The sequence below is a fragment of the Alosa pseudoharengus genome, unplaced genomic scaffold, assembly GCF_046254945.1.
Source record: "Alosa pseudoharengus isolate Yale_2024_CS ecotype anadromous, Long Island Sound unplaced genomic scaffold, YU_APseudo_1.1 YU_APseudo_1.1_scf_4, whole genome shotgun sequence".
In the NCBI taxonomy this organism is placed as follows: Eukaryota; Metazoa; Chordata; class Actinopteri; order Clupeiformes; family Clupeidae; genus Alosa; species Alosa pseudoharengus.
Window position 1 is genome coordinate 30,466,700 of NW_027468774.1, and position 20,440 is coordinate 30,487,139.

General features: G+C 41.7%; 2 protein-coding genes across 7 annotated transcripts; both read right to left on the reverse strand.

Annotated features, from left to right (window-relative positions):
• Positions 1–925: 925 nt before the first annotated feature.
• LOC143102318 (histone acetyltransferase KAT7) lies at positions 926–13,611 on the reverse strand. Of its 6 annotated transcripts, none has more exons than XM_076265824.1 (15): positions 12,819–13,611; positions 11,628–11,775; positions 10,685–10,888; positions 9,168–9,407; positions 7,879–7,961; positions 7,542–7,625; positions 7,166–7,264; positions 6,822–6,911; positions 5,987–6,178; positions 5,385–5,474; positions 5,008–5,148; positions 4,466–4,559; positions 3,692–3,838; positions 3,009–3,115; positions 926–2,752 (listed from the first exon to the last, which is right to left on the reverse strand). In XM_076265824.1, the coding sequence occupies exons 1-15, from the start codon at positions 12,831–12,833 to the stop codon at positions 2,654–2,656; spliced, it is 1,833 nt and encodes a 610-aa protein (XP_076121939.1). In that variant the 5' UTR covers positions 12,834–13,611; the 3' UTR covers positions 926–2,653. The 6 variants fall into 6 exon arrangements, with proteins under 6 accessions (XP_076121939.1, XP_076121938.1, XP_076121937.1 ...); XM_076265823.1 differs by having other exon boundaries at positions 6,801–6,911; XM_076265822.1 differs by having other exon boundaries at positions 5,987–6,181; positions 6,801–6,911.
• Positions 13,612–13,732: 121 nt separating this feature from the next.
• On the reverse strand, positions 13,733–19,035 carry LOC143102319 (glucose-6-phosphatase catalytic subunit 1-like). Its single transcript, XM_076265829.1, has 5 exons — positions 18,664–19,035; positions 18,258–18,367; positions 17,822–17,927; positions 15,658–15,773; positions 13,733–14,881 (listed from the first exon to the last, which is right to left on the reverse strand). The coding sequence occupies exons 1-5, from the start codon at positions 18,903–18,905 to the stop codon at positions 14,325–14,327; spliced, it is 1,131 nt and encodes a 376-aa protein (XP_076121944.1). The 5' UTR covers positions 18,906–19,035; the 3' UTR covers positions 13,733–14,324.
• Positions 19,036–20,440: the final 1,405 nt, after the last annotated feature.

The window sequence follows — 20,440 nt, forward strand, 5'->3', positions numbered from 1 at the left end:
AAATACCGTATCCTGACAGTTCCATGCAATTATATAATTGGCCATAGACTGCTCAGCCCTATAGTATATGTAACACATTTCTAATAACATCACCAAAACCATGAGTTTTAGCAGAGGAAAACTAGTAAAAATCCTCACCTGGGCTTAAAGCAGTGGTTCTCAAAGTGTGGGACAGGCCCCACTAGTGTGGAATAGAGACATGACAGGTGGGGCGTGAAGAACAAGAGGAAATTAGTTTTTTTTTTGTATCTAATGCCTTTCTTTTTTGACAAGGAAGATCATAGATTCAAAACAAAATAGCCACACACAAACATTAGAGCCATAAAGAGACCGACATGTGAATTAAAACATCATCAGATCCTGCACACCAGGACGGGAAATGTAACGTGGAACCAAAATGCAAAAATAATATTTTAACGTTACCATTTTGCCGGGTTGATGGGGTCAGGTGGGGCTTGAAAATTCCCCACCTCCAAAGTGGGGAATGACAGAAAAAGTTTGAGAACCACTGGCTTAAAGAAATAAATGTTGAAAGTTTAGTTTTTTTCTGACATTATTTCTAAAGAGGTTTAAGGAAAGAAATATGGCAAGCAGTTTGAACTGAAAGGTTTTATTGGATAGGAGGCAATAAGCAGTTGTGCACTCATACAAACTGGAAATATATATTTTGAATAGGCAAGAACATTGTTCGCATTCATGACCACTGTTGATTTGTCACTGTCTGCAGAAGAACTGCATACGCTTCTTTAGCAGAACACAAGCTGCTTAGAGGCCAAGCTCAGCTGTGCACTTTCTGTAGCTGCCACCAACACACAAAGCAAACTGCAATCTGGTCAAACAGGGAAAAGACTGGCAGCGGAAAGCCAGCCCCAATGCATGCTGGGATGTTTGTCACTTTGGCAAATATAAGACCATCGGCACACAGTTACATTAGTTACTTCCATTTTTAATTCCAGAGACAAAACAGCGTAATGTCCCAGAAGAGGCCTACAGTATATTCTTTAAAAAAAAAAAAAGGTTCATGATGCACTGGAGAACACCAGAGTGCAGAGTGAGTAGAACTGCTCTGAGTCTGACAGCAGAACAGAAAATAGAAATTCATGCTGCTGGTAAGAGTTGCTATAGTGACAAAAATCAGACTGCTTGTTTTGTTGTGTTGATAGTATTTAGACATGGTTTTTAAGATTCACTGTCAACTGAAAGTGGTCAAATGCCTGAACACATGCAGTTACAATCTAAATACTAACTGATAAACTCTGCTATTTACAGTGATGCCACCAAACCCTTTCCTACAGTTGGACCCCATAGTTTTCTTTCCATGTATACTTAAATAAGAGTGAATAAATATTAACTCAGAATTTTTTTATAGGCAACAGTCAGGGATTTTATGAGACCATAAAGCTACATTTTACTCTGCATCATAAAAATAGAGTGGGTACAAATGTTGAGAGATGGTCCTTCTGCTTGTTGAACAAAGTTTAAAATATGTACCCTTATAATACATTCTTTTTTCTGATACTTATATTAAAATGTATTCACTTAAAATATAGGTATTGCCTAAAGTGTGGGCTCTGACACTCATTATTGTTTTATAGGTCTTATGTGTCTTGACAATATTGTCAAATAATCCATTTAAGAAGACAATAAATTGTACTCTCCATAAATTATTTCAAAAAGGAAAACAAACCTTGAAACAGAAACCACAAAGACATCAAGACCTACAGATAAAAACACACAGAAGTACTCTGAACATGTTAATGACATGTAAAAATATATCTGGTATAAGAAGAACAAATATAAATAAGGAGGAAGAAGCAAAACAAGTAGAAAATACTTAAGAATTAAGTAAGACTTTCATAATTGAAAAACATATTTTTTTAACCGTGACCATATAAACCTCCAGCGGCCATCTTCTTTCAAGTCTGTCTAGTGTACATCCTGATATGCACGAGTTTCCACACAAAATCGTGATAGACTGTTGACATGAAAGGGTGAAGGGTCAATGTGTAGAAAGAACCAAAAAGAAAAATCCCAAGGAAAGAAAAATACAACAATGGTTCAGCAGACATGATTATAGGCTTAGTCTTCTGGGAACTTTATGTGTGACATACCCTCACTAATAATAGTACAATTACAGAATGACACAAAATCCACATTCTTAAATACAAAAGAATAATTCATTTTAAAAAATCAGAATGTTAAAAATGCAAAAGAGCGAAGTATGCAAACAAGTATGACAAACCTTAAAAAGAAGCAAGGAGTCCAAAAACCAAACCAAACAAACAAACAAACAAACAAAAACAAGCACCTTCCACCCTGTGATCCCTATGGAGGGGGTGGGGGAGTGGGCTCTGACTGGGTCCACTGGCATCTTTATCCCGTGGCAGTTATAACAGCCATACAGCATATCCTGGAGTTCTCCTACAACATCACTGTTTTTACTGTGCACAAGAGTCGAGGAAGCTTAAGTCAAGTGAAGCATAGCATCATCTGTGCTAGCAGGAAGCACCTTTTGTACAACACAATCACCTCTACACACACTCTACTAAACGAGCGGGGCCTGAAATGAAGAGCAACTGGTGTAGGAGCTACTTAAAAGCTGAGGTCTATTCCTAGCTGAAGGGAGTGGGGTGGGAAGGGGTCCAGTGTTGTCCTAGGTGCCCTTAGGTGGTGTCCATTTTAAGGCAGCGGGGTCAATGGCCTTGCTGTTCCCTCTCTTGGACTCCTTGGCTTTCCAGTCATCAATTAGGTCCTGCACAGGACAAGTGGCAGTTAGCTCTTCAGCACAAAAGACTGTCATACCATGATTCACTTCTGACTGTCAAACTGGCTGATTTCATATCTGCAATTTGCTGTGCTGAGGACTCAAATTGAGGTATCAAAAGTGAAATGGTAGCAGTTCAAGTGCTTATAGTTCTATAGTCCTGTCTCTCGCAAACCATTAGTTAGAATCAAATCAAGCAAATAATGGGGAAATGGCTCATGTTTACCTCCATTCACAGTCATACCTGTCTCTTTAAGACCAAGTGCTTCCCCTTCCAGTATTTCAGCATTTGCAGGGATTGCAAGGTGCTAACTATATCCACTGGGTTCACTGCGGTTTCCTGGCTAATTTCTGCAAAACAAACCCATACAACAAAACATCCAGTACACGTAATGCCACATCACCCTGAGTAATGGCAGAACAGTGATTCAAGTCCCTGTCCTTTGAAGTCAGCCCAGGAAGCGAACCATCCTGGAACTTACTGCCTCAATTAAACAGAAGCCATTTGTTTTGCTTCAATTAAACAGAACCAAGCCATTTGTGCCAATTTATTTTACAAAAAATCTTATCTGAAATCATCATGCCATGCAGATTTCATTTCCAATCATTTGTTGGATGCTCTTGAATCCATTTGTCGGACACAGATTTAATTCAACATATATTGAACATGTCTTTAAAAAGTATGACGATGCTAAATATGGTCATCAGAAAAGCACTTAAGATGTCATTATTGCCCTGCTTATTTCCTCTGAAGTGCCCTAAAGGTCATAGTTGCTGTCAAAAGTGTAACTCACTCACCCACAACTATGACCTTAAGGGCATAAGACCTTCTCTATAGACCTGTGTATATATATAAACAATCTTAATCAATCTTAAATCAATACCAAGTTGAACAATAATATATTGTGCACATGGTGATTCCCTCACCTTTAATGGAGACCTCTTTGCCCTGGAAATTGTGTAGGTAGCGTAGGAGGACCTCCTTCCAGTAGCTCCGGTAGCTGATGAGGCCCAGGTCAGAGAGGGGCCTCTCTGGGGAACCAACCCTCTCCTCCACCTTGGACAGCAGATAGCCTGTGGAGGAAGTAGGGGAGAGAGTAAACACTACAGCAGAGAGCCAGCAGACAAGCCAAGCTAAATCAACACTGCAGAAATAAATAGGCTGAATCTCCATGTCCCCCCTGAGGTCTAAGCCCTTCAAAGAATGAACTGACATCCGTCGTAAGTGATTAAGTTAGCAAGGGTGGAAGGGTTGAAAACGCTAATAACAGGAATGGGACAGCACCTGTTTTTTCAAGCTTCTAGCCTCCCTTTGGCTAGTTGCGTGATTCACGTCACAACGCTATGAATATTTGGTAATTCCCTTGAGTAAAGTCTGCATAGATGCCAACTTACAGAAAGGTCACAGAAAGGGTGAGTAAGCCCTCAAGCACTTCGCAATTTCACAGTGAGATAGCCCTAAGCCCTCACAAACTTCATGGGAACACACATGAAAGGGTGTGTCCTTGAAGGGGAGAGATTGGGATTTAGCCGTTCATTTGAATGAAGTAGAAGAAACTAAGGTGGATAATGGTTATGGTTTTGATCCGTGTATATTTATTAAAAAAAGACTAAATCCGCGTACAGTTTAAAGTTTAGAGTTGCAGTCTAAAAGGAAATGGAAAAGAGAGACAAAACAGTCCAATGCAAAAGTTTACTCACTGAAGTCAATCAGCATCTTGCCAAAACCCTGTCTCATATACTGAGGCATCGTAAGGATACAGGAAACATTGTAGTTCAGGAATGAATTCTTCTCCTACAATAGTGAACAGAAACAAATCATTTTGGTGGTGATCAAATTCATACCTGTCCTGTGATGTGCTGTGCTGTAGTTGTTTTAATAACCCCAATATGGTTTGTTTCTCAATTTGGGACTGTATGCAACAGTTTGATGTTTGATGTGGGCTAATATAAAAAAAATGAGGGCTTCACAAGTCAGCTGGTGTGGGGACATCTTTGGGAAACAAGATACATGGACTCTTCAACTAGCATTGAGTATCTGCTGACTGGAGAGGACTCCAAAACCTGTCTGAGATGCTTAGTAACGCCAAGTGTTTTCTTTGGGGATACAGCATGTCTATTTTCACTACTTCTTAGTTAAGTTAAAAAAATAACATGCAGTTGAAAAGTCAAATCTAAGACATGTCTGATTGATTCCAAATGGGAAAAAAGAGTTGTGAGTATTCTCAACACAACTTGTCAACCTTGGAGAAGTATCCCACGAGGTGGCAACCAGTGTTGTCTGCTTCAGTCATAACATAGAAGAGGAAAGGCTCCACATCATAGTAAAGCGTCTTGTGGTCCAGAAAAAGCTTGGCCAGAAGACACAGGTTCTGGCAATAGATCTGTGATAAGAAAACATCAAAAAGCCATTTTACACTGTTATAAAACAGTGCAAACACTACATTCAGATAAGCCACAGTAAGACAAGAAAATAGCCAGTATACAGTATCTAAATAGTTACCCCACTGTAAAGACAAATGATAAATCCACACATATTGAAGCAGCCCCACTTTCAGGTTTGTGCAATATCCAAACCTAACCTGGGCATCAATCTCCTGACATGTCATGGCGGTCCTACCTTATTTTTTTTGCCGTCTACCTCGAAGACAGAAATGGTGCCTTTCCTGTAGATCTCATCTCCTGGTGGGTGTTTCCACACACATTTGGCCTGTAAATTTACCATTTAACACAGATACATACATTTTCAAATAGGTTAGCTTGTTAACAGTTTGATATACGTATAAGTAGTATATAGTATATACTCTTTTAATCCCGAGAGAAATTTAGTCTCTGCATTTATACCAATCTGTAAATTAGTGAAACACACTCAGCACACAGTGAACACACAGTGAGGTGAAGCACACACTAATCCCGACGCAGTGAGCTGCCTACTACAGCGGCGCTCGGGGAGCAGTGAGGGGTTAGGTGCCTTGCTCAAGGGCACTTCAGCCGTTCCTACTGGTCGGGGTTCGAACTGGCAACTCTCCGGTTACAAGTCCGAAGCGCTAACCAGTAGGCCACGGCTGCCTCCAAGTTACAGCCAAAAGAACACATGTAAAATGTAAGCTGTTTTAGGAACTATGTGGAGGTTTGTTTTAGTTTAAAACATGCTGAAAGACAGAATTTCACATGGGTCCTTTAAGAGACACCAGGCGTCAGAGCATTGCTGTGCTAGCGTACCATGTGCCTGCGCAGGATGGTCTGACTCTTCATGTACTTGAGGCAGAATTCGCACATGTAGAGCCGACCCAGACGTGCATACTCCTCCGGGTAGGGCGAGTGGTACCAGGTGTCCAGCTCGTAGCGTCCAAACACGATGGTCTTGATCATGTTGCTGCCCTCAGTGACCTGGCCCTGGAGCCGAAGCTTCTCCTGCTCATGGGGAGTGGGGGGAGAGAGAGGAGCTTTACTGACAGTACTAAGGAGGACCTCATGGGGAATGGGCTCGGAGAAGGTCTCCCACACCCTCCATGGTCTAATAACAATAATAGTCAGAGCAATCAAGAGAGGCATACCAGAGGAAAACCCATACTGAGGCTAGAAAATAAATGAAGCATGATAAAAGACAGGAATCCCAGCTTTGTTCTTTTTTGTCATGATTGTCATGTAATGATTTGATGGAAATAATGTGACGGTGTAAATAAAGTGATTGCATGTATGGAGAACACATATCTGTTTCTTATGGGAAATACAGATATATAGGTTATGTGTGGGCATGGAGGCACTTTATGATATGAGAAAAGCGAAAATAAAATGACGCTCCTCGCCACCATTTTGATATAAAAAATGGACACTACTGTAAGGCTCTTGTGCCTCTTGTGTCAGTCCACATCCGTCACTGGACAAGATAGTAGGTGAGTGCTCTGGCCCTCATCAGACGATCGTGACGGGCTTTAGAAAAAAAGATAGGACGAGGAAGAGCAGGAAGGCAGCGTGGAGGGCAGAGGAGGACAAAAAGAAGATGGAGCATAAGGTGATGAGTTTTCTCTCTTACAAGATCGTCCGAAGCACGTGCCTGGGCTTTTCGAAAGAGCTCCAGGTCGTAATCACTAGTGATGTTCTCCAGCATTGGCTCACGACTGGCGCCATGGGTCTGCCGATGATCCTGTGAGACGGAAAGAGAGAGAAAGAGAGAAAGAAAGGCAAAAAAGAGAAAACAAAAAGTGACAGAAAGACAAAAGGGATAAGAAATAGCCAAAACACAAAATAACAGACAGAGACACACAAGCATATCAGCAGAGCATATCAACATTCATTTTGTCCATAGCCAGCTAGAGTATTCACAGGGTATTTCACTTTTTTTTTTTCAAAATCTGTGACAGCAGTGGATTGTGAGTGTGAGCGCTGCTCTGCACTCACCACATGCTTCTCCTTCTGTTCCTTCGGCAGAGTCGAGTTCCTCTTCTTCCTCATCTCCGTCACCTTCTCCTTGTACTGCATCTGTCTCTCCATGGGGGTCTGATAGGAATGAGGGTATAAACCTTAACGCTCAGGTAGGCAGTGTACTTAAAAATAAACCACCTTCACGACAGGAGACCCACAGGAAGCCTTGCGTACGCTCAATTTAACAGGATATATACTCTGTTTTTCAATCTTTCCTAAAATACTTAATTGGGACAATCCCGGAACCATCAGAGAAAATAGCCTTCTCCTAATAAATCTTCTATGTGATTGTGAAGTGCAATGAATGGCTTGGGGGATAACAGATGTGGGGTTAGAGGAAGTGTAATCGTACCTGGTGGCGGGTGGAATGCCTGTTTTCGTCCTGCCGGTGGGATAGAGTCCTCTCCTCCACCTGCCCACGAGAGCTGGCTCTCACCTGCACAGTTATGAAGAGGTCACTGAGTGAGCCCTGACTCATTCAGACACATCTGAGGAGCAGGGAACAATCTACTAACACACTGACCGTCGTCATTTGTGTAAAAACTGGAAGCATCATTTGTAGATAAATATTAATTTAAAGGTGAAATAAAGTTTAAGTGTTTCACTTTGGAAATATACAAGATTTGGTCATGCCAAATGATAAATGTGTGTTAATTAGTGTTATGGGTGGTCCAGAATGAGAGATTTACCTTGCACTCATCTGCAGACAAGTTATGGTAGAGTGGGCATCCAGATATTGAGAAGTGCCTTTCATGTTTTCCAGTTAAATGACCTGGGGAAAGACGATAAAATGGCATTGTTTTCTCAAATATACACAGATGTGTTGCATTTCTTGTGCTCCTTTATCGGTGTCGAATTAGGCCAGCACCTCCAGAAGGTTCCACAGTGGTGTCTGGTATCCAGGACCGACCCCCCTCCACACATATCATGCCTGAGGCTGCTGAAAAGGCAAGCCTATGGCTGTGGTGCTCATAGACTATTTGAGGTGGTGATATCACCTGAATTGACTCAATCCTTTATAATATGTATCTAGTTTCTGGTTGTGACACGTGTCCTTAGAGTTAATTCAGGTTATATCACGACCCCAGGTAGTCTGTGCAGTGATAGCCATTGGCAGCAGCTTCAGACAACTAATTTACAGCTCCTTTCAGTAACCTTCCTCCAGAATCCAACAGAAATATTGTGGCTGACTTAGCTGCAAAAAATCAAACACCTCTAACCACTGGTTTTGTGTGTTTACCTGCGTGGTTTCCCTTGCTTCTGCTACCAGTTGTGCATACCTCAACTTCTTCCTTTTAAAAGGCATAGTTAGCTCAACAAAGTAGGCAACAGGCTTTCATTCAGAATACAACACCATATCTGGTCTCACAGTAGTCAAAACACTGTGGAACATGCAGTTGCCTTCCGACATCCACCAGCCATTTGCTTTGCCCAATCTTCCTGTATTGTTTGTATGCACCCAATGTCCACTTTTCTGTTCATATGCACCCGATGTCCACTTTTCGGTCCATTTCGCACAAAACAATCTTACTGTCACTGTCAGTAACCTGCAAAGGGTTAACCTCAGCTGGCTTGTGCTCAATAACAATAACAATAAGTAACACTCACTACTATCAGTCATTGATTCCTTGTTTTGAAACTGTGTATAAAATTAAGTTTGACCCTTAAGTCTTCACCAGGTTCTCTAAAAACACAGTATCTCTTATATATCACACCTGTCTTATAGGGTGGAGCCAGCCCATTAACTCCTATTCTGATGAAGACCAAATAGTCAAAACATTGTCGGACGCAAATATGAATAAATAAAAAAACAATCAAGAAAAGTACAGAACAAAATGGTGCAGTCTCTTTTCCACCCAAGAATTGTCCTGCACTTGGGATATGCAAAATGACCTCTTTCTCCTGGCTGTCCATTCAAAACGTTTCTAATACCTCTCACAATGTTAAGAAAAAAACATTCACAGGAGTAAGAAAATACCAAGGGAGTTGCAGCCAGGGGTGGGGCACTTCATGTTGAAGTTGTAGCTTTCGTGGAAGCGGCGGCGTTTTGGGCGGTGCGACAGGTCACTTCCTGAGTCCTTGAGGGCCAGCTCCTTCGCTAGACTCTCATCGTGAGACACGTTGGGGCTGGAGATGTCGATGTCGGACTCAGAGGAAGGGGCGTTGCCTGTGGGCGTCCTTGGTGGGGTGTCGTCTGGATCAACCCCCTGTTTCAGTCCTGCATACAGAGTGACAAAGAGTATGCTTGATGATGTCACTTTCCACACATTTCAAGCAATACAATGCAAACAGAATTTTCTATAGTTCTTGCAAGTTACACTTGACGAAAGATGTAATGTTCTGTCTAAGATGCACAAGTAGGTCTTTTTGTAACCACCAAAAAATTCATTATGGTTTTTTTCATAAGACTTTCAGCTGTCTATGAAATTATTTTTCAGTATTTATCTAGTTTATCACTTGGTGCCACACTAAGTGGCTCACCTGAAATGTCGACACTTCCCTTCATGAACAAGCAACATTTTATACACATTAATAAAAGATCCTTAGACATCTCAGACATACACCGACATATCTGCTGAAACTCCACTTCCACGACTTACTGAACTATAAAAATGGAAATAAAAACATTACAACAGATGTGAAATGAAATAAAGTTTAAGAGACACCTTTTCACCATGTTACTATGGATGACAACTGAACAATGGGACCATCAGTTTGGTCGATCATTTATAAACACAGTTTTCAACTTACTGTTGAGTAATTGGTTTGTTGTAATGACCACACCTACGTTTGAGGAGGCAGCAGAATGTCCAGATAGGCTTTAAGTGAAAACACAACTAAACCAAAAGCTAAAACCTCTCAATTTCTATACAAAGAATTCAATAAATGCAAGGATAACATGCCCTAAGATACAACTATAGCTGGTTCAATCTACATATCACCATGAAGTTTTAGATTTAACGTTTCTTTAATTACAAGCAAACCAAACCATTACCCAAACCAAAATGAAACATGTTGCAATATGAAATAATCATAACTAAATGATGATTCCTGGCACCTATGATATCTGTGAAGAGCAGAGGCAGAGATAATCTCAAAATGTACAAGCCTAACGACTGGTTGAAGCATTCCTGGACACAGGCCACACTGTGCTGTTGAATGACCAAAATAAGGTGCAGCCAGATATAAGATCTTAGGGCTTTTAAACATGAAATATGATCTTCGGTGCAAATCAAACTCCTTTGTGAAGATGGCTGCTTTGTGAAGATGGCTCACGCTTTATTAAGAAAAGACCTCCCTGCTCTATATTTCCATATTCCATTCATACATCAATTTATCTTCTTCTGTTATTGGTGACTTCTAAAGTTCTGGGCACTGTAAAATGGAATGGACCAAAAAAAAACTAGATGGGGCGGGGGGGGGGGGGTATGTAAGTGGTCATGCTGCTGCTTCCTCCTCCTCATCCTCCTCCGGTCTCGGCAAACGGCTTCCTACCCCGCTCGGCGGCCTCCACCGGCTGCTCTGAGTCGGAGCCGGACGAGCGGCTCTGGCGCAGGGGGTAGGTCTTGGAGGCAGCCGTCACCTCCAGCTTCAGGGTCTGATGCTGGTTCTGGCTGCGGGTGACTCTTCGTGGGATGAAGCTCGCCAGTGCCTCCTCAGGGACACGGCTGGTAGGAGCGTTCCCTGTCGGGCTGGAATCTGAAGAGAGAGCCTCAACACTTCACACATGATGCGTCTTCACGTAACGCAAAGAGCTCCGGGAAGGTTAAAGCACCCACTTGTTGCCAAACTTGCCAGGGTTTCATTTCAAGAGCTATCAGAAATACACCGTGATGTTGAAAACAGCCTCAACACTGCCATCCGGTAGAATATGTTTTTAGCAGTAAATGTATGTGTATGTGTGTGTGTGTGTGTGTGTGTCTGTCTGTGTAGTTACTGTAAGCTTCTTTAGTAGATGTTTTAAGAGAAGAGGAATAACAAACTGTAGTTATTCACTTTCTGTGGAAAACAGATTTCAACAGATTTCTGATGCTGATGCTGTCCCACTGTAATGTAATGCGATTATTTTCTCATACTCAAAGATGAACCCATGCAAAGCCACTGATTCAGCTGCCAGATGTACTTCTGTCAGTGGCCATTCAAGTTCAGTGACCTGTAAAGCCCGGTCACAATAGCCATTGTTCAAAAGAGATTTGCTCGAATTAGAGCTTGGTTAGCATGAAGAAAAACACTAAATAGGCTATCTAATGCAAAACTAAAATACTAAAGTCAGAATTTCAACAATTCAATCAAAAGTCTCAATCAAAGAGCCATACTAACATATCACAGTTAAACCATTGCACGGTGATGAGGCCTAGAAAGCGAAAGAGAGTTTGAGAGACCCTCACCCCAAAAGGAAAATGTTTATGTGTTTAATAGCTGTATTCATGAATGCTACCTTGGGAACTTTGGCTGAGACGCGCCGAGGCACGGGTCAGTCGAGTATTCCTGCGCTTTTTCGCGTTGCTCTCAGAACTGTCCGTGTGCTCGAGATCTGCGGAAAAATCCGAATCCTCCGTGCCGTCAGAACTGCTTCCTGCGTTCCTCTGATAAAACGAGACAGCGCTCAAACGATGAAATAAGACATGACATCAACATTCAAGACCTAGACATGTTATTGAAAACAAGTCATTTCATTTTGTGTATGCATGCATAGCCATAACGGATTGACATAGCCAATCCTGACGCATTATCCTGTTGCCTGGGGTGCACTGGTCCCCGGGGATGTTAAGGCCCAATGGACAATGCAGCTTTATAAAATGACCACGCAAGTGTCTGTATCTGTTGCTTGACCAAGTAATGAATGGAACAGGGCAAACATGCAAGGTTATTGCGAAATTTAATGAAGTAAAAAGGTGTTACAGTAAATTACCCACAAATGGAGCACACAGAACCAGAATAGGCCTACAACCGCGGGGAGAAAATGTCACTCGCTCAGGATGTTTTGCGGATTTTACAGCATGAACAGAAATTTTGAGGATTAGGCGTTCGAGAATCTTCCTGTTGTGGCACCAGTGTCCAATTGAAAAGCTGAAACAAAACGAGTAGGAGGGATCAAGGAGAAGACACGAATGAGAGAACGCCTTCAAACTGATCAAACCAATCCTAGAACGGTACCAGCCTCTCAGGCCCACGTACAGCTTTGCAGTTTGTTCCGCTACACTTAAATGGAGTTTTCCACTGACATAGCATCACGTAATGTAATGTTGTTTTCCAATGGTATGAATTATTGTAGATTAGCCTAAAACCGACCCGGAACTACTGGACGGATCAAATAGAAAACTATGACAATGTTACTGTAAATGTCATTCTTTGAAGCACAGACCCGCAACCTGAACATGTAGGTTGTCCGTCACTGAATTGAATGTTAGCTTCTTGATGGCTACAAAAGCATGAACTAACATAAGCTTTTTTCATGTGATGAGCAAGTTTGGAAACTATTCCAATTACATTAGAATTAAACATGCCGTTCTTGCATGTTAGTTCTAAAAACCGTATTGCATGGGTGCTCTCGAACTTCAGTTCTGGCGAGCTACACAGAAATAGTAGGATGCGGTTGACAGGTTAGCATGCATGCTAGTCCCCTTACCTTTCTCCGAGGCATATTTACGCAAATATAACCTCAGCTGCCTATAGGATTGTGTCAGTAATGCCCAGTTCTAATTCCCGCTGTCTCATGCAGTCTTTCAGGGTTGTTTAAATTGCATTCAAATTTACAGCCAGAAGTCTCACACTGACATAATCTTGCCATTCCCAATAACTGCCTCTGTTATTATGCTTTTTCTTTCCCCTTCTGACTTCCGGGGAGGGGGCGCTATTGGCCAGGTGGGGGCAGAGCTGTAGATAGCCGTCTCTAACCTATGGTCCTGGGTGGGGGGTCTAAAGACTGTAAAAAATAAAACTGCCTCTGTTTTGACCGCCAAAGTAGGCTAGTCATATTTTGTATTCAATTCGATAGTTGCATAATAGGTCTACCTTCCATTAAAATCCTCCGATGACCTCAAACAGCTGAAAAGCTAGAATTATTCCTGTTTAGTTTGCTGTCTGTCGTCCAATTGTCTAGGCCTACAGTAAATCACAACTTGAAAAAAAGTAATAGGCTACCATTAGGGTTAGTATTTTAACTGACGAAGAAATGTTAGGCATATCAGAATCTTTGTTTCATTCGTTGTGAAAGGAGTATTATGGCCAGCAGGCGGCATCCCATCGCCATTAAATCTCCTGATTTTGTATCATTGAGATGCAATGAGATTCCTAAGTAGGCCTAGAAAGGGACAGAACGAAGTATTTAACATCTGGGACAAGTTGAATTAATTAATTTGTGTATTACTAAAGCTTGAAATTCCTGACATTTGTGTGTCGTCGTTTAAACACAAAACAATGACTAAACACGGAAAGGTTAATCTTCCAAGGCCATGTATTTCATGGTATTTTGTGTTTCCCTGGATTTCCTGGAATTAAAGTCTTGTTTCCTCCACCCCAAAAGGGACTGTGATGCATCTGGATGACTGACATCTTTATTTAATTTCCTTCATGTCAGAACCAGAACAATTAATTTAGACAATATTAAATCCAGTTTTCATACAGACAATGAAATACAAAGAGGGAGGACACACTCGGTACAGATCTGGGAAATCAAATGTATACAAGTGAATTTGATGTATTTTGAAGATACACTGACAAAATAGTTTTTGTTGTGAAGCAAGCAGATTGGGGCTCTCCTCCACTACCAAGTTTTATGTACAGTATTTTCATAGAAAACATTGTTGTGGTCCTGTTTGTATGTCGACATATTCTCTGATCCATGCATTTCTGCACGAAATGAGGTAGTTAGATAATGTTTTGTCTGAATGTATTGTATTTGAAGGCACTGTATTGTATGAATGTATTGTGTGTATAAAGGCATGAACTGTTTGAAATTAAGTGCATCCACTGACATCTTATTGGTATGGCAGATTCATTGTACTTTTCTGATTTGCTTCAAAAACAGTAAAACATTGTGCACTGCCAGTCACAATCCAGCCCTCAGCTTCTCTTCCTCTGTTGTGCTTTAATTTCTCACACTTTTCCAATCCTGTTTGGTGGGCTCTGTCTCTTAGGTGCAGTGCCATTTCATAGAGGCTGAGTCATGTCCTTTCCAGGCAACAGCTTTCATTGCCCTGGCAACACAATAGGGTACAATGCTAACAGTCGTCAGGGGCACAGTGGCACTCTTGCAGAAGGAGAGCAGGTAGAAGAGTGGATAGCTGTGAACTGGAGGCCCAATAGCATCTAACACATTCAAGAGCAAGATGGCTGCACTTGCACAGGTCAGTCTGAAGGGGACGCCACTCGTTGGTCCACACTTGACACTCTTCCACCCAACGGCCTTGTCCCACACGGGCAGGTGCAGGGCCGTGCCCAGCCCAAAGAGGACGCCGGTGTTACGGAGGAGGCTAGCAAATGGCGTGGTCTCGAGACGCACCCAGGCTGCTTTAGCGCACCACCGCTGGGCCTTGGCGAGACTCCAGAGCAGGTCAACGGCAACAGCGTTGAGCAGGACATAGAGGCCCAGTGCGAAGGCCAGCAGGAAGAGAGTGAGACGGGCATAGCCCCTGAAGCTGACACAAAGGATCCAGTGGGCTCGGTTCAAGCCCTCAGCCACAGCAATACCTGGGGGGAGACATACAGAGGTCACTCTCATCATTGTGAGATCATGTGTCCTCAGGGGGCTGTCAGATGCAGTTTAAACATCTGGGCACGAAAAGCAAATGCCATCCCAAAAGAGTGTGCATGTGGTATGCAACCCCAATTAAATTAATTAACAAAGGTAATCAAAAAGTAGCTTGGTAAAGTTATTTTGTCTGGATTGTCAGTTCTGTCAGATTGTATTAATGTTGAAAAGAAAGAAAACACCATGCAGTGTCTCAATAACTCTATTTTTTCTCCACTTGGATTGTCCTCCTCTTGGATTTAATCCAGTTTTACTCAGTGATACTTTACTTTCCCCTATCAATCTGTCTTTTTATCTTTCCCTCTCCTCCTATCTCATACTTGCACGCATACATAGTTACAGCCTCAAGAGGCCAAGACACAAACTACTCTGTCATCAGTAACATTGGTGTGCTCTGTCTGCACTCTTCCCTCACACAGCTAGTTAAAATACATGGCAAAATACATCATGGAATGTTGTTTACTTACTGTATTTCAACTAAAAGATAAAAAAAAGAAACACACACTTCACAAAAGTCTTAACAAATGCAGATAATTTATGTCTTCCTTACATTCCTGTTTGCAGGCTATGTGTGGTATGCCTGTTTGAAATGTAGCAAGTAATACTTTTGACCCTTTCATACCCAAGATGGTATTTTACGCTAAACAACCGGGAGGCCCCTCTGAAAGCTGGCAGTTTATAAACAGGGTTCCACAGAGAGTCAATGTTCTCTTACCGACAACAACTCCAATGGCGACCTGATGGGGGAAGTGGGCGCCAATGAACACTCTGGACAGACATACACAGATCTGCATGACCCAGAAGACCGTCCATACAAGTATTTTTGTGCACCTAACAGAGGGGAAACTACACGTTTTAAACCTTTTAAACAAGGCATTCTAAACTTTACCTCACTTCATGTAATTTAGCATGATATAAACACAATCCCTTTCACCTAAACACATTCTTTAAAAAATCAATATTAATACAGTTTTTCTCAGTCGCTTTGGTGCTTTTCTCACATCACTATTAACATTTGCACAGCAGTTAGTGCATTTCTCAAAACAATTAGTGCAAACTGCAAAACCTAGTGGATAACCTGCAAAAGCATGCCACTTGCTCAAAATGGATAGTCCATTCCTCAAAAGCAAGTATTCATGTCAATGAAACTGTCAATGTCATCAAAATGAGAAGTCTTGACACCATTGTTTATGAACAAGATAGTCAAATGGCTTTGTCATGTTTTCATTAAGACAGTTTATTCTCTCAGTTCCAATGCAAAAAAAGGTCAGAACTCGGTGAACATGCTCAAGACAGCACTATACACTTGTACAGCCATTTGAAAACTACAGTAAAGTTACACATTGCTGTAGTTAGGAGAGTGAGTACAAGACACTGAATTCGTACGTTTCATATTTTTACAGTTTTTCTCAGTCGCCTTGGTGCTTTTTGCAGATCAGAATGAAAATTCTCATAACTATTAGTTCAACCTCCACAACATTTAGTCATTTGTGCACATCATAGTAGCAAATTCTCCTTCCTCTGAACAAATTGCAAATACTTTTGGACATGTATCAGTTGCTTTCATACAATTCTCTGCTGTTTTTTAACATTATCATTTGCATATGTCATGTCAGTCAAAATGAACTATACTTATGGATACTGAATAGTCGTTCCCTATAAAACTAATAGTCTTCATTTCATTGCTTGAGTCATTACATACAAAATTGTTGAACTAGTTATCAAAATTCTGTCACAATGCTGTAGAATTGCAAAGAGCATACAGTAAAAATGTACGTATTCAGTGTCTTGTACTCACTTACTCCCCTAACTACAGCAATGTGTAACTTTGTAGTTTTCAAATGGCTGTACAAGTACTGTATAGTGCTGTCTTGAGCATGTTCAGGTAGTGTCACTGAGTTCTGACCTTTTTTTGCATTGGAAAACACTGAGAGAACTGTCATAATGAAAACATGACAAAGCCATTTGACTATCTTGTTCATAAACAATGATGTCAAGACTTCTCATTTTGATGACACTGACAGTTTCATTTACATGAATATGTGCTTTTGAGGAATGGACTATCCATTTTGAGCAAGTGACGTGCTTTTGCAGGTCATCCACTAGGTTTTGCAGTTTGCACTAATTGTTTTGAGAAATGCACTAACTGCTGTGCAAATGTTAATAGTGATGTAAGAATAGCACCAAAGTGACTAAGAAAAACTGTACTGTATATGCTCTTTGCAATTCTACAGCATTGAGACAGAATTTGATAACTAGTTCACCAATTTTGTATGAAATGACTCAAGCAATGAAATGAAGACTATTAGTTTTATTGGGAACGACTATTCAGCATCCATAAGTATAGTTCATTTTGACTGACATGACATAAGCAAATGATAATGTTATAAAACAGCAGAGAATTGTATGAAAGCAACTGATACATGTCCAAAAGCATTTGCAATTTGTTCAGAGGAAAGAGAAATTGCTACTATAATGTGCACAAATGACTAAATGTTGTGGAGGTTGAACTAATAGTTATGAGAATTTTCATTCTGATCTGAGAAAAGCACCAAAGTGACTGAGAAAAACTGTAACATCACTTGCTGGTACAAAATTTGTGCACAAACAATTTGACCATAAATCATACAAAAAGGGTTTGTTTATGTGTCTTTCTTTCAGTAAATAAAAGACAGACACTGACCATACATCCAAGAGGACTAATCACACCCCAATTATCTTCTTGAGCATGACACAGAATCACTATGTCCAAATGAGGCACGTAAAAGCAGACAGATAAATGGGCAGTATAAACAGATAAAAGGGCAGTACTATGTAAGGCTATTTATTGATTCGATAAGAAGAAGAAGAAGAAGAAGAAGACCCTAATCAGCACTCACCAGCTCTGTGCTGGACTGCCACAGTGCTGGAGGAAGGCGTTGAGGATGGAGGTGATCAGAGCATAGTAGACTCCTGCAGCCCCCATAGCATGACCAGAGGGACTGCCTGGCAGAGAAGAGACAGGAACTAAGTCAGGCAGAGGTGACAGTGGTGCATATAGGTAGATATGGATTAAGCACACAAATACATATTGTATAGACACATCGATTTGTGTGTACACAAACTGCTAAATTATCCATTTCATGAAATGATTCTTATAAAGGAAAATTACAATCCCAGATCCTGTTGCACCTGCACCATTACCCAGATTGTTTAAACAGACATGCATGTAGAAATTAGATAAATCTTGGTAAACTGGCATATTTCCTTGTGCATATTGCAGTATGATTGTTGGCTTGTGTCCATGAAGCATGGTCAACTAGCCTGTTTACTCACCTGGGCCAGTTTCACAGGTCATGGGGAACTGTTTGATTTGTGGTATAGTGGAGTTGTCATAAAAGGATGTCTCCTGCACCCACCAGTAGGGACGTTCTCCAAACAGCAGCCTGGCAATAATGAAGTGAAAACCATTTACATTAAGCCTTTTCAGTTTGTTGTTTACTATATTGTTGGTTCGAAACATAACCAAACAATGGAGCCTATTATGACTTCAGCAGCAATTCCCAGAGCTGATGTCCTGATGTTGTTAAATATAATAAACCTGTCGATCAGTTGGAATTAGGAACTCCCATACGTGTTCCATACAGAAACGGAGCCGTTGCTTCATGTTTCACGTTTTAAACAGTGTGGATACACAGGCAAAATGTATGGACACAGACAGAGAGTTTCTCGACTTACTCACCACTTACAGACCAGATTGAGCCAGTCCCCCAAGACAGCCACCCACACGAGCTTCACTCCCGTGGCAGGATGAAGGTGGAACAGGAGAGGGAAGAGGATAAGGAAGGCTGTGCGCAAGTCCGCAACCGATGACACGAAAAGGAACCATCCCTGTGCGTCGGCGTAATTCTCCTGCAGGTACTGTGTGCTTCTCACACCGAAGCTGTGGATGGTGTCCATGTCTGCTTCCTTCAAAGTGTGCATGATAGGAAGATTGCTCCCGTTGATGCTTTACAGGGGTTAAAGGGAACTGCAGATACAATGGAGCTGTCTGATAACTCCCTGCAGCATCAGCTGAACAGAGAGGAGGCAATGGGTGTCTCTGCACTCCTATTACTTGACCAGGTATGCTACTCTGTTCCTTTTATACACGTGTTGTTAACATCCGGTCATCTGTCCCTTGGCGCCCAGTCTGTGGACACATGGGGGGAAATCCAAGTGGAAAAGTGATTGCACACATTACTGTGGCTGATGGTGGTGAGTGGCAGTGTCATGCTCATGTGTGTGGAACAGGGAGTGATAGCAGAGAAGGGAACAGGGACATGATGCCACCTTGCTCTTATCTCTCTTTGTCTGGATATAAGCTGCATAAACAACTCCAGGCAAATCAGCACTCAAGGTTACACTTTATGATGTTGTGTTTGCAACATATAAAAGTATGGCATCCCATACAAAAACTCAATAAGAATATAAATATATGATCCCGTTTTATATTTCACTGAAAAAAGTACTGTAGTGCCATCTTATCATTGAATTAATTATATAAAAACATATGAAGATACATAGATTCTACATGACTAGAAAGACCTGTGATGATAGGCTCTAAGTGAAAACCTAGACCTACAGGCATAATGATTGCTACTGACTTGACTAATGATTGCCATTGACAAGACAGAACAGAACAACTCGCCAGCAGGTAACCAAATGGCCTATGGCATCTAATATTTTAGAAGTAGGTACATCCTGTTCTCATCCATATACAGGTCATCTGGCTCATTATAGGTTTTCCCTTTGGCGCCCGGAAAACTTCACAGGCGTTTGTTTCCTCCACAAGGAATGGCTCTGTGTTAGCTTTGTGGAAAAACACAGTCAGCACAGATCTGACAAGATTGACCCGGCTGCTGCTCTCTAGGTGGATGCGAGTAAACAGAAGTCACATGGGAGGTGGTGGGCTGGGGTGGTGGATGGGCTTAGGAGTGGGGCCTGATGTGGTGCATCTGGCAACTGTTTCCAGGGCAGCAGAGAAGGGCACTTTCCCGTAACAAAACGATCACCGTCCGAGAGCATGACCTGCTTTCTGTTTTTCGCTCACACTTTGGACAGGGTCTAAAAATAGCCTGCACGCTCAGTTGGACTCTATGCCATGTCACGCATGTACGCCACTTCCCACTACCGCACGAGCTACAGGTCCTCTCACTGCACGTGCCGATCAGAGAGGACAGGTATCACATCAGGTAGCAGGGCAAACCCACATGACATGTTTGTCCTTTTGGAAGGCAGGGGATCATTTTCTGGAGAGAGGGAAAGGGCCACTTAAAAGCAGACACTCACAGCCAATTTAGCCCATGAGGACCGTGACCCTGCTCCTGTCATTATTCCAATTACCATATAAGAACAATGCCATGAAGTCCAGTGGAGTGGACAGAACACAACTGATTCAGGGTCCATCTATTTGTAAATTATGAATAATTATCCTCTGAAAAGGCATAAGGAAAGGAACAAGTGTTTTATATGTATTA

Excerpts from the sequence above, each read along its gene's own strand:
- LOC143102318 (XM_076265822.1), bottom strand. Across the intron at positions 4,560-5,007 it reads TCGTGGGATACTTCTCCAAG|GAGAAGAATTCATTCCTGAA; the intron begins GTTGACAAGTTG and ends TCACTATTGTAG. Across the intron at positions 3,116-3,691 it reads CAAAGAGGTCTCCATTAAAG|AAATTAGCCAGGAAACCGCA; the intron begins GTGAGGGAATCA and ends TTTGTTTTGCAG.
- LOC143102319 (XM_076265829.1), bottom strand. The coding sequence starts at position 18,905 with ATGCACACTTTGAAGGAAGCAGACATGGACACCATCCACAGCTTCGGT. Across the intron at positions 18,368-18,663 it reads CTCAATCTGGTCTGTAAGTG|GCTGCTGTTTGGAGAACGTC; the intron begins GTGAGTAAGTCG and ends CATTATTGCCAG. Across the intron at positions 15,774-17,821 it reads GGCAGTCCAGCACAGAGCTG|GTGCACAAAAATACTTGTAT; the intron begins GTGAGTGCTGAT and ends CCCCTCTGTTAG.